Source organism: Numida meleagris, chromosome 6, assembly GCF_002078875.1.
Source record: "Numida meleagris isolate 19003 breed g44 Domestic line chromosome 6, NumMel1.0, whole genome shotgun sequence".
In the NCBI taxonomy this organism is placed as follows: domain Eukaryota; kingdom Metazoa; phylum Chordata; class Aves; order Galliformes; family Numididae; genus Numida; species Numida meleagris.
Genome location: NC_034414.1, coordinates 31,085,703 through 31,098,192, shown reverse-complemented (window position 1 = coordinate 31,098,192; position 12,490 = coordinate 31,085,703). Strand labels below are relative to the sequence as shown.

Sequence of the window (12,490 nt, the reverse complement as noted above, 5' to 3'; positions counted from 1 at the left end):
GCCTGCATTTCAAAATAAAAAATACAGTAAAGGAAATAAAAGAATTCACAGAACTTGCCTTCATTATATTCAGGTAGTAAATTAATCTCTTCAATAGGAAAATGCAGTGGACCAAAGCTGTTCTGTATACAAATTCTTAAGCAAACTGGTATCTTCAGCTACACAGGCATATGTATTCAGGCATGGCTCTGTATACTCTGTATACTGTAAATGCATCTGTATACAGATGCATCACCACTCAAAAAAACCACGTCTTCTAAAATCCTGTATTTTGACAAACATGGGCATAAAGCAAGGATTTTCATTTAAAAAGTAAGGCACACCTCTCCCTCCAAACTGCAGTAATATATACCCTGTATACAGAAAGACATGACCGTTTTACCAGACAGCCTTAGACATGATTTCCATATTGCATTGTTATGTGCAAATTTTAGAATAGGGAGTCAATATTCTTTTACAATCTGCTCTTTTTACATTAACCTATAAAGAAAGAAGGAATTACATTTGGCTTGAAAAATAGGTTAGGATTCTTATGTCAGTTCCACAGAAGGGTAATCCAAAGCTTGGAAAGGCCACACACACATTTTTCCTTAAGCCAATTCACAAACAAACCTTCCACATGATAAGACGTCTGTCCTTTTACTCCTATCTCAAAAGGCACAGAAGGAATGACAGTATCAGCTGCAGCAGGGAAATAAAAGATCTCTTCTCATAAGACCTGCATGCCCTCCAGTAGGCAGGAAGAGGAGGTGGGCAGGGTTCCTCTTCACTGCCTGGAGTGCTCCTGTACCACAGTGCTCAATAGGCATTCATTTTGGTAAATAAGTGCCCTGCAGGTTGAAAAACATCTCTATATCTCTATTAAATATCTGTATATATATATGAGGCATTTTTTAAAAAAATATGTTCATAGTAAATCTCAACAGACAGCTGTTGGCCATCTAAAAAAAAGGGCTGCTGAACTCATCAGCACAGGCACAATTTATTGGTCTGAGAATGTATAGATTTCAAGCAGATTTCCTGTTCTTTCCAAATCCTTAAAATAATAGGTTTAGTTGGCATAAGTATAGGGAGAAAATGTCATTGCTATTGTAGTGGAATGCAATACGCATCACTCTGGCTTGTAATAACCACAGCTGTCCAATAACAAGCCAGTGTGTTTGTCAGACATGAAACACTGACACAATATGGCTAAACATGCCTGTCACACTGCACAATAAATGCAGTAAAATGTAATAAGGAAATCTGCAAAACCTGTATGCAGTGCACCTACAGTCTGAGGTAGCATCAAGTTGATCAGTGACCATAAAATCAGAATAATACCATCTCCAATTAACACATAATTCCTGGCATGCTGTGGTCCTGCTTTATTTTATTCACTGCAACAAAATTTATAATAGTCACAGAACTAAAAACCAAGTAACAATACTGAAATCAAATAAATTGAAATTACCAAATGAACTTGTATGCGTGTTTTGCTTTGAGATGAAACCAACATTAGCAGCAACTGTTACAACAGCTTCCTTCAGGATACTAACCATCAAGGATTATTTCTGTTGTAGAGACAAACGTAAGCCTATGTTAAACATAGATAAGAAATCACTTTCTTATCTCTCAGCTCTTTATTCAGACTGTTATACCTCTCTTTCTGTCACATAAACAGACCATAAAGTGATTTTCTTGCTGGGAACCCAGAGCACATAGGACCCAAGGTTTTAACGTATGTAAAACTTGGGACCTTTGCCATTATTTTGTATTTCATTTGTACCTTGTTGCAAATTAAATACTTTGCTTTTGTTTAATAAGAGCTTTGTCAGTCACCTCCTGATTCTCTTATTTACCCTGAAATGAAAGTTGTGCTTATGGCATCACGCACCACTGTTATAGAAATGGTGGCATCATAAGTTTGTCAATGCACATTTAAGTATGATGAATAAAACAGACTGTGAGAGAGCAATTTTTTGTGTTTTCTTTTTTTTAAAATGTTAAATACGTTAAATGTTTAAATGTTAGAAATGTTAAATACAAAAAATTGAATTAAAAAGAAAGCATGCCAGGTAGAAAAGCACTAAATGGATTAATGCTTCAACCTGATTTTCTATTAAAATCTTCTCTCACAGGAAAGACAAGAATTTCTCTCATCACTTTTTTCAGTTCCTGTTTTGCTTAAGTGAACAGTGAAACTCTTTTAGTTTTATATAATTTGATCCCAACAGCTAAATATACACTTTAACAAGGATCACAGGATCTGAGGTTCTTCTATATTACCTCAACATGGAGACTGTTCTTCAAATATAATCAGTTTTAAAGGTAATAGAACTCATCTCTAAACTCCCCTTCTTAGATTTGGTAGGCTGCAAGCTCTGATCTAGTCTTAAGCAGCAGCTGAAGTCTGTTGTAGGTGGATTCTATGCGATCCAATATTATCTACGACTCCACTCAGTACAGGCATGAGTTTGTCTCCTCCACCTGACTAGGTGGTTTCCTTACTTAATAGCTGTTACATTCACACCTTCATTAGATTCAATGCAAAAGCAATAGAAGAAGTAACCCAAAAAATTATGGAGGAAAAGAAAAAGAAGCTTTTAATGAGAACTGAAGAACAGAATTTTATGACAAGAGAAATATGCACAGAAATCTCTTTGAGAACATAGGAAAGATTTCCATGGAAAAAATAAACAAATCTATAATTAAACTACCAATTAAAATACCACACTTTCAGTCTTCCAGGATATAAATAGTATAACGTGCTACAGGCTTGCTGAACTTTTAGACTGACACATTTCAAAGAAATCCCAGTTTCTCTGGAGACCCATGGAAGCAGTTTGTGTTAATTATGGAGATACAGTTGACCATGCAGTAATTTGCACTACAGAAATAGAGGAATTAAGTGTTAAGAAAACATAAGACATGCCAAAATCTTGTACTATCATCCATTTAATTCAAAATTTGTAACTCAAGATTTGGAGATATTTACTGGTAATTTTTAGATGTCCAGGGTTACGATACCTTGACTACACAAAACGTTACCAAAGGCATGAAAAACAGCTAGTGAGGAGTTATACTTGTACACCAACTTCTTCCACTTCTAATGCTCCTAACAGGCCTAGTCAGTCCCACACACGTGTTCCTTGTTACATCCATTTTCTGTTCAGTTGTTTTCCCACACACCAAGCCAGACTCTGAGCCTCAGTAGGGAATCTGCTGCTCCTCCAAGCTGCTGTGAGTCACTGGGATGTCTGCTGGATAGGCCAAACTAAGCCTGAATTTCTTGCTTTCACTAGGCAGCAAGAATAATGAGGAAAAGCATGAGGAAAGGAGGTGAGAAAAGATCAAAAAGCTAGTAACTCTCACTCAATATCTCTACCTTTCTGTCATATTGCATGGTGATGGAAGGAGTGAAACAAAAACTTAGAAGAGAATTGCAAGAAAGATCACAATGTTCCAGCTTGCAAGTTTCCAAGCAGTCTTCCTTTAAACACTGCTTTCTCATGACAAATGAAAAAAGCTATGCTACCTCATAAAACAAGTACGTATTCTTGTACCTTGTTAGAAGTACAGAGGCATATGTCTACAGATTTCTCCTTGGACATGACTGCAGTAAAAAATAAAGCTGTGTTAAATGAATTTACCTAATAATTCTACATATTATTATTGTTTGTATTGTAGGTTCCAATAGGAATCTATTTAAATGTTTTATATATTTTCCTATTCTTTTGGTAGATCAAACTAAACTGTTGACTGAATGTTAAGTAACTTTAGTTTGCTCTGTGCTACTAATAATCATCTGCTCAGGAAAACCACTGGAGGCAGACTGAAATCAGAAAGATCCCTGCCACAGACAATTTGTGAACTTGATTTGGAAATCAAGAACTTTCCATTTGATCAGAACTGTCAGAACAAGGCATTGTGGTCAGAAATGGGTTTTCAGGTTATAGGACAAATCCAGTTTAAGCTTAATGATCATCAGTAACCTGCTTCATATCAGATTATTAAGAATTCTATTTTGTGGACAATAAGTTCCTCAGGTACTGGTAGCTGGGAGGCATCTTTACATGGGAAGGGGTGTGAGGGGAAATGTCAGTACACAAATGTTCTCTGCAGACACCAATCTCTGTTGGAGAGATTGAGACTAGAAATAATCCTGGTCTGATACTTTCATTAAATGAACAAACAAAACAAACTAGCAATACAACAGATCTTGAATACAAACTGTTGTTTTAATTACATCTGCACTACTCTCATGAACAGTACCACCCTTCACCTGCAGGAGACTGTATATATACATTCCTGGGCATAACATTCCCCCCAGTTCACTAAAGTAGACTGGTGTAGCTGCCCCATGTCAGAGTCCCTGCTGCCATCACTGCTTTCTGAATATCCATGAATATTATCAGACTTGAACTACAAACCTGCTAACACCAATAAATCTGCTGCACTTTTAAAAAACAGCCTTTGCCTGCTTCCATTAAAAGCACGACTTCTGTCTCATCTTCGCTGAACCACCAGTGATTTGTTTTCCTACAGATCCCTCTGTCCCTGCCAGACACTGGAGTGACTAATGAACTGAAGAATCTGGTCTGTATAAAAACTTGACTTAGCAAATTATCCGTCACCATGTTGATGACACTGCCACCCAAAATATCACAGAAACAAAGAGTAACAATTTACAAGGTCTCTGAGCCAGTCTGTCCTTTCTATTCAAATTTCAGGAAAGCGTGACCCAAATTCTCTACAAGTAGTAGAATCTGGAGCTTTTGTTAATTCAGTTTCCTTTCTTTCTTTCAGCATGTGTTTTTGCTACAGATAATTATAGTCATTAGCAGAAAAAATATTTATTTGTGGAGAATTAAATACAGCAAGCACTTAGCCTATTGTAAGAACGTAAGCTTAACAGAAGGAGACTGCAGTGCTGTCAGCAGCTGAATACCTGTATCAGTACAAAAAAAACTGTCCTGGCTATCTAATGACAGACACACACCCCAGATCAATCAGAAGCAATGTAAATCCAATTCTGCCTATATTAGAACAACCTAGTTCCTTTCAACAACATACATAATCATTCTCACAATATTTAAAAAAACAAAAACAGAGATTAAGGTAGAAAGAGCTGAGGAAAGAAAGAGAAATAAGTAATACACTGAACAATACAAAGGATCAGGTCCACTACTCCTATATATTCATTCTACTAATACAAAGCCAAATGGATATCCCTTGGAACTGGAAGGAACCATACGCCATCTCCATGCACACTTTCTCACAGCAAGGTAGTATAAAGGCTCGGTTTTAAATTCCACTTAATCCTTCTGAGGCAGTATTTGAGGCAGGTCATTGCCCTTGCTGATGAACACAGAGGCCAGGTCCTCTTTCCTTCAGTATTCTGTCGCTCATTTGAACAGAATCCCACTACAAATGGATAACCCTATGTATCAAAAAGCACTTCTTTCCTTATGAAACTTAAATAGGTAAGCATTTAGATTTCAACACATCTAGCCATTTTGCATTTCAAAAATCTGGTGCTTAACAAGTAACAGTAAACAGTAAGGTGTGTTTTTCCAGATAAGAAAATACTGGGATTATCCCTGTCTCCATCTTAAACAACATTTAAAGAGTCAGAAACTAATTTCTGTGAATGCAGAAAACCTCTTTGTTTTACCTGCTTCTGTGTACTTTAGTCCTACTTTTACATCTTCATGATTTGCTTTCGGTGGTGGCCAGACAGTCTGGAGTCTCCCTGGAGTCTTGTCATCTTGCTCTGAGGGACTCAGATCAGGCTGTTGAAATTATGAAAGAAAAAAAATTAAAGTTGGCAGTATCAATTGTTCCAAAACAGATACCTGCTCTACCTCATTCAAACAGTGCTCAAGCAGGTAGAAAGGACACAAAGAAACCAGTATAGAAAAATAATTTTGAGGAGAAAAAAAAATATCCTAACATACATGACATACAATGATTCTGTTGAAACTGTTTACAGCAGCATGGAAAGCTGTCTATGCTTAGGTGAACCAAGGATGTGAGGATAACACTAGTTTTTCTTTCTGTATCTTTTTTATTTTTTTCAGAGTGAAAAGCCAGCCGCCATCCTCACTCCTCTTACAAATAAACATTACTGAAATTCACCTTAGACATCATTTGACAATATGATTTCTGGAAGCAGAGCTGGTTTGAGAAATTCCTGCCCCACCCACAGCAGCTTGCTCAGTCCACATACCACACAGTGCTGCCACATCAAATTGCTGCTGCAGCTGGTAAAGGCACTGTGCTGTCAACTGGAATTGTGAAATTTCCCATTTAAGAGAGAAACAACAACAACAATAAACAAGCAAAACAAGCACTTTTTAGTGGTTTACACTTTTTTTTAAAACTAACGTTTCTGTAATCTGATCTACAACATATGAGTCATTGCATAGACACAACTGCAGCAACAGTAGAATGCCGTATGGAAGTGGCCCCATAAAATACCCGTTTAGACACAGAAAAAGGCAAGGCAAGACCCTTCTGCCCCAGCTTTGTCAGGGAAAATGTACACTTGCACTAGGCCAGCTGAAAGCAGACATTTGAGCCACTCATGCTGACGGCTGTGCCTCCTCCCTCCTGACCAGGCTTGCTGCAAGCCACACAGATGCTTACGCCAGCACAGCCAAGGGAACAGTGTAAGCAGGAACCAGCAGCCCAGTGGTGGGAAGGCACGCATGCACTATAATTGCTGTACATGCTGTGGCCCATGAGTGCCTCTTTTCTCCTCCCCATAGGTAATTTACTTAAAACTGGTATTATCAGTCTGCCCAGATGTCAGTCATTTTTATGAATGTTTTAATTACGCATAAGAATAAAAATTTTAAGAGAGTACAACCGGCACAGCAAATTAACTTATTCAGCTTCAGGCTTAGGGTCCAACCCTGCAAATTTAATTATTTGGGTAAATTCCCCTGTTGGCCAACAACAACACACTTCTCGACTGATGGCATCTGCGAAGAAGCAGCTGGAAGAGATTTGGGTTTGGGGAACAGCAATGGCTGCTTACTCAAGCCTCAAGTGCACTTGAATTCATTTATCATATGCACAGATTTTTTTTGTTTCTTAAACATTAGTAAATATCCAGGAACATACAAACATTAACCTTGCAAATGTTTGTATTAAACCATAACTTAAGTGGTCTGATTGGATGCCCTCAGTTACACTCAGATAAGATTAAATGCTTATCAGTGTTTGGAAAGCCAGCTATGTATGTAAATAAGAAATAAATACTTTTAAGTTCTACGTCTTAGACAAATTAAACTGAAGATCATCTGTAAGTTAGTGTATCAGCTCTTAACCTAGAATTATTCCTAAAGGCAAAATGAAATATCAGTTGTAAAAAATTAAAAAATAAAAACCAAACAAACTGAAAAAAGAAAACAGAGTGAGATTGAGAGACTAGTAAGTAATATTACATTAAATATTTGTGATACAAAACTGATCTTAAACCCTACTTAGCCTACGGAGAATTGTTCTGTAACAATCTTTTAAAATGAAAACTTATGTTTAATTTCTGATTTTTATTTACAAACTGCGATTATCAGTTCAGAGTTCTGCTAGAACTGCAGATGACCAACAATTCTGAAAAATTTGCCCCAAGATTTCTTCAGTTTGGAATCCAAAAACTGAGATTGCCTGAAGTAGAAGACTTCACCTTTCAGAAGACTTTTCTGACACTTTGACCTTAAGTCCCCACCACTAATTTTAAAAATGAAAATATTTTATATCCTTCTACTTCCAAATTTAGGAAGAAAAAGTAAGCCAACCTACAGATTTGTCTGATGGTCCATCGCCAGGTTTAGATTTTGACCTTTCAAATACAGCTTTCAAGGACTCTTTTTCATTCCTCATTTTGCGTTTGATGGCTTCCAGCTCTGAAGGATCCGCAGTTGTCTCTTTTTTGGGAGGCCGTGTGAACAAAGCTTTAAAGACATCCAGTGCAGATTCGGCAGGGCTCGATTTTATTTCCTCAGAGGGAAATAGTGGCTCTGTTTTGCCAGAGGCTTTGTTCTCTGGACCTTCATCGCTGTCCTCAGTCTCCCCAGACCCTGCACCAGAATCTTGGGTTCTCTCGTCATTCTTGGAGACGTCTATGTTCAAGAGGTGAGAGAGCTGCTCCAGGAAAGTAGGACTTGCTTTAGGTTCAGACGATTTTTTTTTTGTGGTCAAACCTGATGTAATGTTGGATTTCTTAACAGGCTGTCGTAATTTAAGCAGAGCTAAATCATTCTCTCTTGGTTTAATTTCTGTAATAGTTTCCCCATCCTCTGTGTTTAGTCCCTTTTTCCTCACACGTAGGCCACTAAAGAAAGCAGGCAGCTGGAAACTTTTTTCAGCCAGTGCTGCTTTATGGAGAGGTGCATTATCAGCTGAAGGTCTTTGATCCTCACCTGCAAGTTCTGGAGGGCATTCCCCCGGAGCAAGCAAGCAACTGAACTGCTCATCCATTAACGTTCGGTCTTTGCCACTGGAGTCACGCTCCAGAATGCTGTCCAGCTCTCTGGGAAGCCACTGAGAAATTGGTGGGTACAACTCAGTGTCATCTCTACCCACAGTGTCATCGCTGTGTCCGTATCCTTCTGAGTCTGACTCTTCCTTACTTTGATTGTTACAGTACAAAGCCACAGCAGACAAAGCAGCATTGTTTAGCCCACATTTGCTTGCGCTGGTTTCATCAGCATCTGGGTCCTTACTCTCACCATCTGATTCCGTGTCACTTGTTGTGTGAACCAAAGTACCTTGTACGAGAATAGCATCCTTGTCATCGTTGTCAGATTCAGACAAAGAAGTCTGTACGGATTTTAAATGGTGAAGAAGTAATTCATTCTGCCCTGCCGGCTCCGGCTCCAGCTCAGCACGGCTGCCAGACATCGGGTCAGCTTGGTCACTGGTACAGCTTGCGCCGTGCTGGTTTTCTGGGTCGTCATCACCGTCATTATCATTCCTCTCATTCCGATTGTTAGCCTGAGTGTTGACATTGGCGTGCAAAGGTTGAAACGCTTTAAGCACTGCTTCTTCTTCTTTGGGAGTTACCGATTCCAACTTGGCTGTAAGTCCAAAAAGTGTTCTGACCGCAAAAGTGGTGAAGACGTCAGGCTCGCTCTCCGCGGGACCCGCCCGCTCGGGAAACTGCTGGCTGCACCCCGCGTTTCCTCCTTCCATGCTGGGCGCGGGGAGCGGCTCCAGCTCCGGGCGGGCGCTCGGGACCGGCGCTCACCGCACGCAGCGCTGCGCAGCGGCGGGCCGGGCCCGGGGCGGGCAGGCAGCGGCCGGGCCGCGCTCCCGCTGCTTCCTGCTCCCCGCGCCGCCGCCCATCGGCCGCCCGGGCTCCGGTGGGGAAAAGCGAAGGACGCGGCAAGCTCTCCGGCGCTCGGTCCCTCGCACAAAGGGCTTTTTGTCACAGCGGGTGTGCCGGCGCGCCGATCCCGGCTGGAAGTGCAACCAGTGGCGCTGCTCCCCCTCCCGCAATCCTACTGGCTGCCCAACTTCCTACTCGCAGAGCGGCTATATAAACGCGGCTCCCGGCCGGGGCAGCGCGCAGCGGCGGCGCGCTACTTCCTCGTAGCAGGACGCGGGCTGGGAACGTGCGGCGGGGAGCTCCACGAGCGCTCCTCTGCACGGACTTTCCGCGTGGAAAAGGCTCTTCTGTGGTAAAGCCATCATCGCAAGAAGAACGTCAAGTGAAAATCCGTGGTGCGAATTCCGAAGTTCCCACCGCAAATGCTGTGCGGTGCTCTCGGGTCTCGGCTGGCCCGAGTGAGCGCCCTTGAAACAGAGTAAGGAAGGAAAAGGAGAGACTCCCTCCCGCTGTGCTGCAGGTCTCATCTGGAATGCAGACTTCAGCCTGCAGGGCCACGAACAACACCCAGCAGGACTGGTTTCGTGTTACCGGAGCCGTCCGGGAGCCGCGGGCAGGTGGCACCGCGCGCCGGCACCGCGCCCAGCGCCGGGAGCTGCGTGCGGGCAGCAGGCCAGCGCGGGGAGAGGTCAGCGGCTCCAGCTGCTGCCACGCAGTGCTCGGTGACTTGCATCTGCATTGTGCCACCGCAGCCCCGTATCAGATTGTTTTTAGTTAATCCGTGTAACTGAACTTCAAGAGAAGCTGTCAGCTGAATATATGTATTTTTGCTTATCATGTGAAAGTACAAAATAAGCACATTTGAAAGTCACAAAGTCATTCACATTTGGGTCAGGTTCCAGTCAAAACTCTTCACTTTTGTTCCTTTCCCTATTCTTGGAGTTACAGAGACTAGAAATTCTTCCAGCTTTGCAATCTTCTAATTCCCTTGTGTTAAAGAAGTTACATAACTCATATTTCCACACCAGTATCTCAGAAATTCAAATATACCTTTTCTGCACCCGAGTTTGAAGGGCGTTCAGTGGTCAGCTGTTTAGCTGCACTGATGGGCCGCGTACAGCAGTGTGCTGGAAGCCGGTCTTCTCAGAAAGTCGGCTGTACCTGGCACTCTTGTGCCAAATTACAGGTAAATACTCACTGAAAAACTGAACATCACAGACGCCAAGCAATGACTGAGTATACCAACAGGTTTGGTATGAAAGACGTGTTTGTCTTTCGTGTACGCTATAAAAAGTAAAGTCATCATAAAGTCAACAGCAAAAGTCATTGGTCTCTACTGCAGGAAGCAAGTTTCCCTAAACTCAGATTGCAACACGAAGGGCTTAGGTAAAGCCTACAGACACTTTTTTGATTATGTGATTGCATGCGTACCTGTAGACAAAAGGTACTGGAATCACTCCCACCTTCATTTGTGATTTAACCATAAAGCAATATACTCGCTTTAGTATAGGCCATTTCCTGCAGTAAGCTCTGGACTTGCTTCTTCAGTACTCTTAATCATCAGGTGCCAAGGACAAGAACAACCCTGTAAGAGTCACGGCTTCCTAGTCTTAACATAGATAACTATCTTAAAAGGATGTTCTACGGAATGAAAGAGTCTTTATCGCTCCCTATGCCAAGTTACTCATACAACCCAAGGTTAGTAAGACAAGTGGGCAGGAAGCTATCTCCACACTGGTGTGAGTTTCTCATGGATTTCTCCATGGTTGTGCTTTGCTTATTTATGTGTTTTTGGGGGGTACGGTTAACTTTCGATGGATAAACAGTAAACTGTATTTTTCAAATATAGTTTGGTTGGTCACTAACCAAAAATATAGCTACATCAGCAACTTCATGGTACCATTTAAACTAAGCATTCTTACCAGATTATGCCAAAACATTCCATTTACATTACAGACAACCTACACTTAGAATAAAAGTTCTGTGTAATAATCCAGGGTCACCAAGCTGTAGCAGTCCTGTGAATATTGTATGCAGGCAGGTTACTGAAAATAGCCACTACCTAACTATTCTGAATTTAAAAGTACATATGAACAGCTCAATTTAAAAGTGGACTTAAAAGCAGGAAAACCATACTTTATATTTAAGCAACTTCCCAACATAATTTATGAGATTAATGATCAAATTTGTATTGAAAAGAATGGCTCTTCAAGGGTCAGGCCAAAATTATGCTCTCTACTGATATGCTAGAAAAACCAGAGGTGAACACAGAATAATTAGAACTCCAGAAGTAGAAACGTACCTTATAACAACAATGGCAATATCCCAAGCCTGAAGAAAATAAGACTGCCTTATATGTACTTCTTCTCTTGATAGAGAACTACGGGAATTGAAAAGAAAACTTCAAGATTTCTAACATTAGGATGTAGGAAAGAACTCATCCCCGCATCTACCAGTAGAGAAATTATCAAAACTGGAAGCCAAGCGGTACCTCAAATTCAGAACATGACTCATAAACCCCCAACCTCAAATAATGAAAGATTCTGTAATGTCTTGTTTCTCCCAGGCCGATAATTACTCCACTGGACAGCTCCGGTGCAGGGACTGGATAACTGATGAAGAACACACTGGTAACAATAGAACGTCCCTGGCTAAACCATATATATCTCTATGTGCCCTTAATATTTTTTACACAAAAAGAGATGATGACATGTATATGCAAATGGGACTAAGCCAAGAAATGCTCCACCGGCAGAAGTGTTTTAACACTGGGTAGATCTCCTAAGTCTCTCTGAACAGACTTTAATGCTGCATCTGAAGGATGAAACTACTTCCAACCTCAAGAAAAAGAAATCATTTATGGTAATGATACAAGCCTCTTCATTTAATAAAACCAACAACACTCTGCTGTCTCTGAAAAGCCCCTAGAGCCCGTCACAGCAATGCTCAGGGCAGTCAATGCATTAATTACATGAAAGGACAATCATTCCTTCCAGTTTACAGAACATTTAATAACCGACACCCTTTCTGACCTACATTTCATCACAGACAGAAGTCACACCTACAGCTTGCTCCAGTGCTATTCTCGAAGTGTCTGAGAGCTTTAAAACTTCTTTGAAGAAAACAGACAGTAAGGCAGAAATACAACTAATCATTTCTATCATTACACAGCAG

At 40.9% G+C, this 12,490-nt stretch overlaps 1 protein-coding gene across 1 annotated transcript in view; it reads right to left on the bottom strand.

Moving 5' to 3' along the window:
* Positions 1–9,945, bottom strand: part of LOC110401113 (formin) — a 128,515-nt gene extending 118,570 nt beyond the window's left edge. Inside the window, exons 1-2 of the mRNA XM_021401819.1 lie at positions 7,789–9,945; positions 5,657–5,774 (exon numbers count right to left, since the gene is read on the bottom strand). Coding sequence (XP_021257494.1) covers positions 5,657–5,774; positions 7,789–9,180 — 1,510 coding nt within the window. The 5' untranslated portion in view covers positions 9,181–9,945. The remainder of the gene's footprint in view (positions 1–5,656; positions 5,775–7,788) is intronic.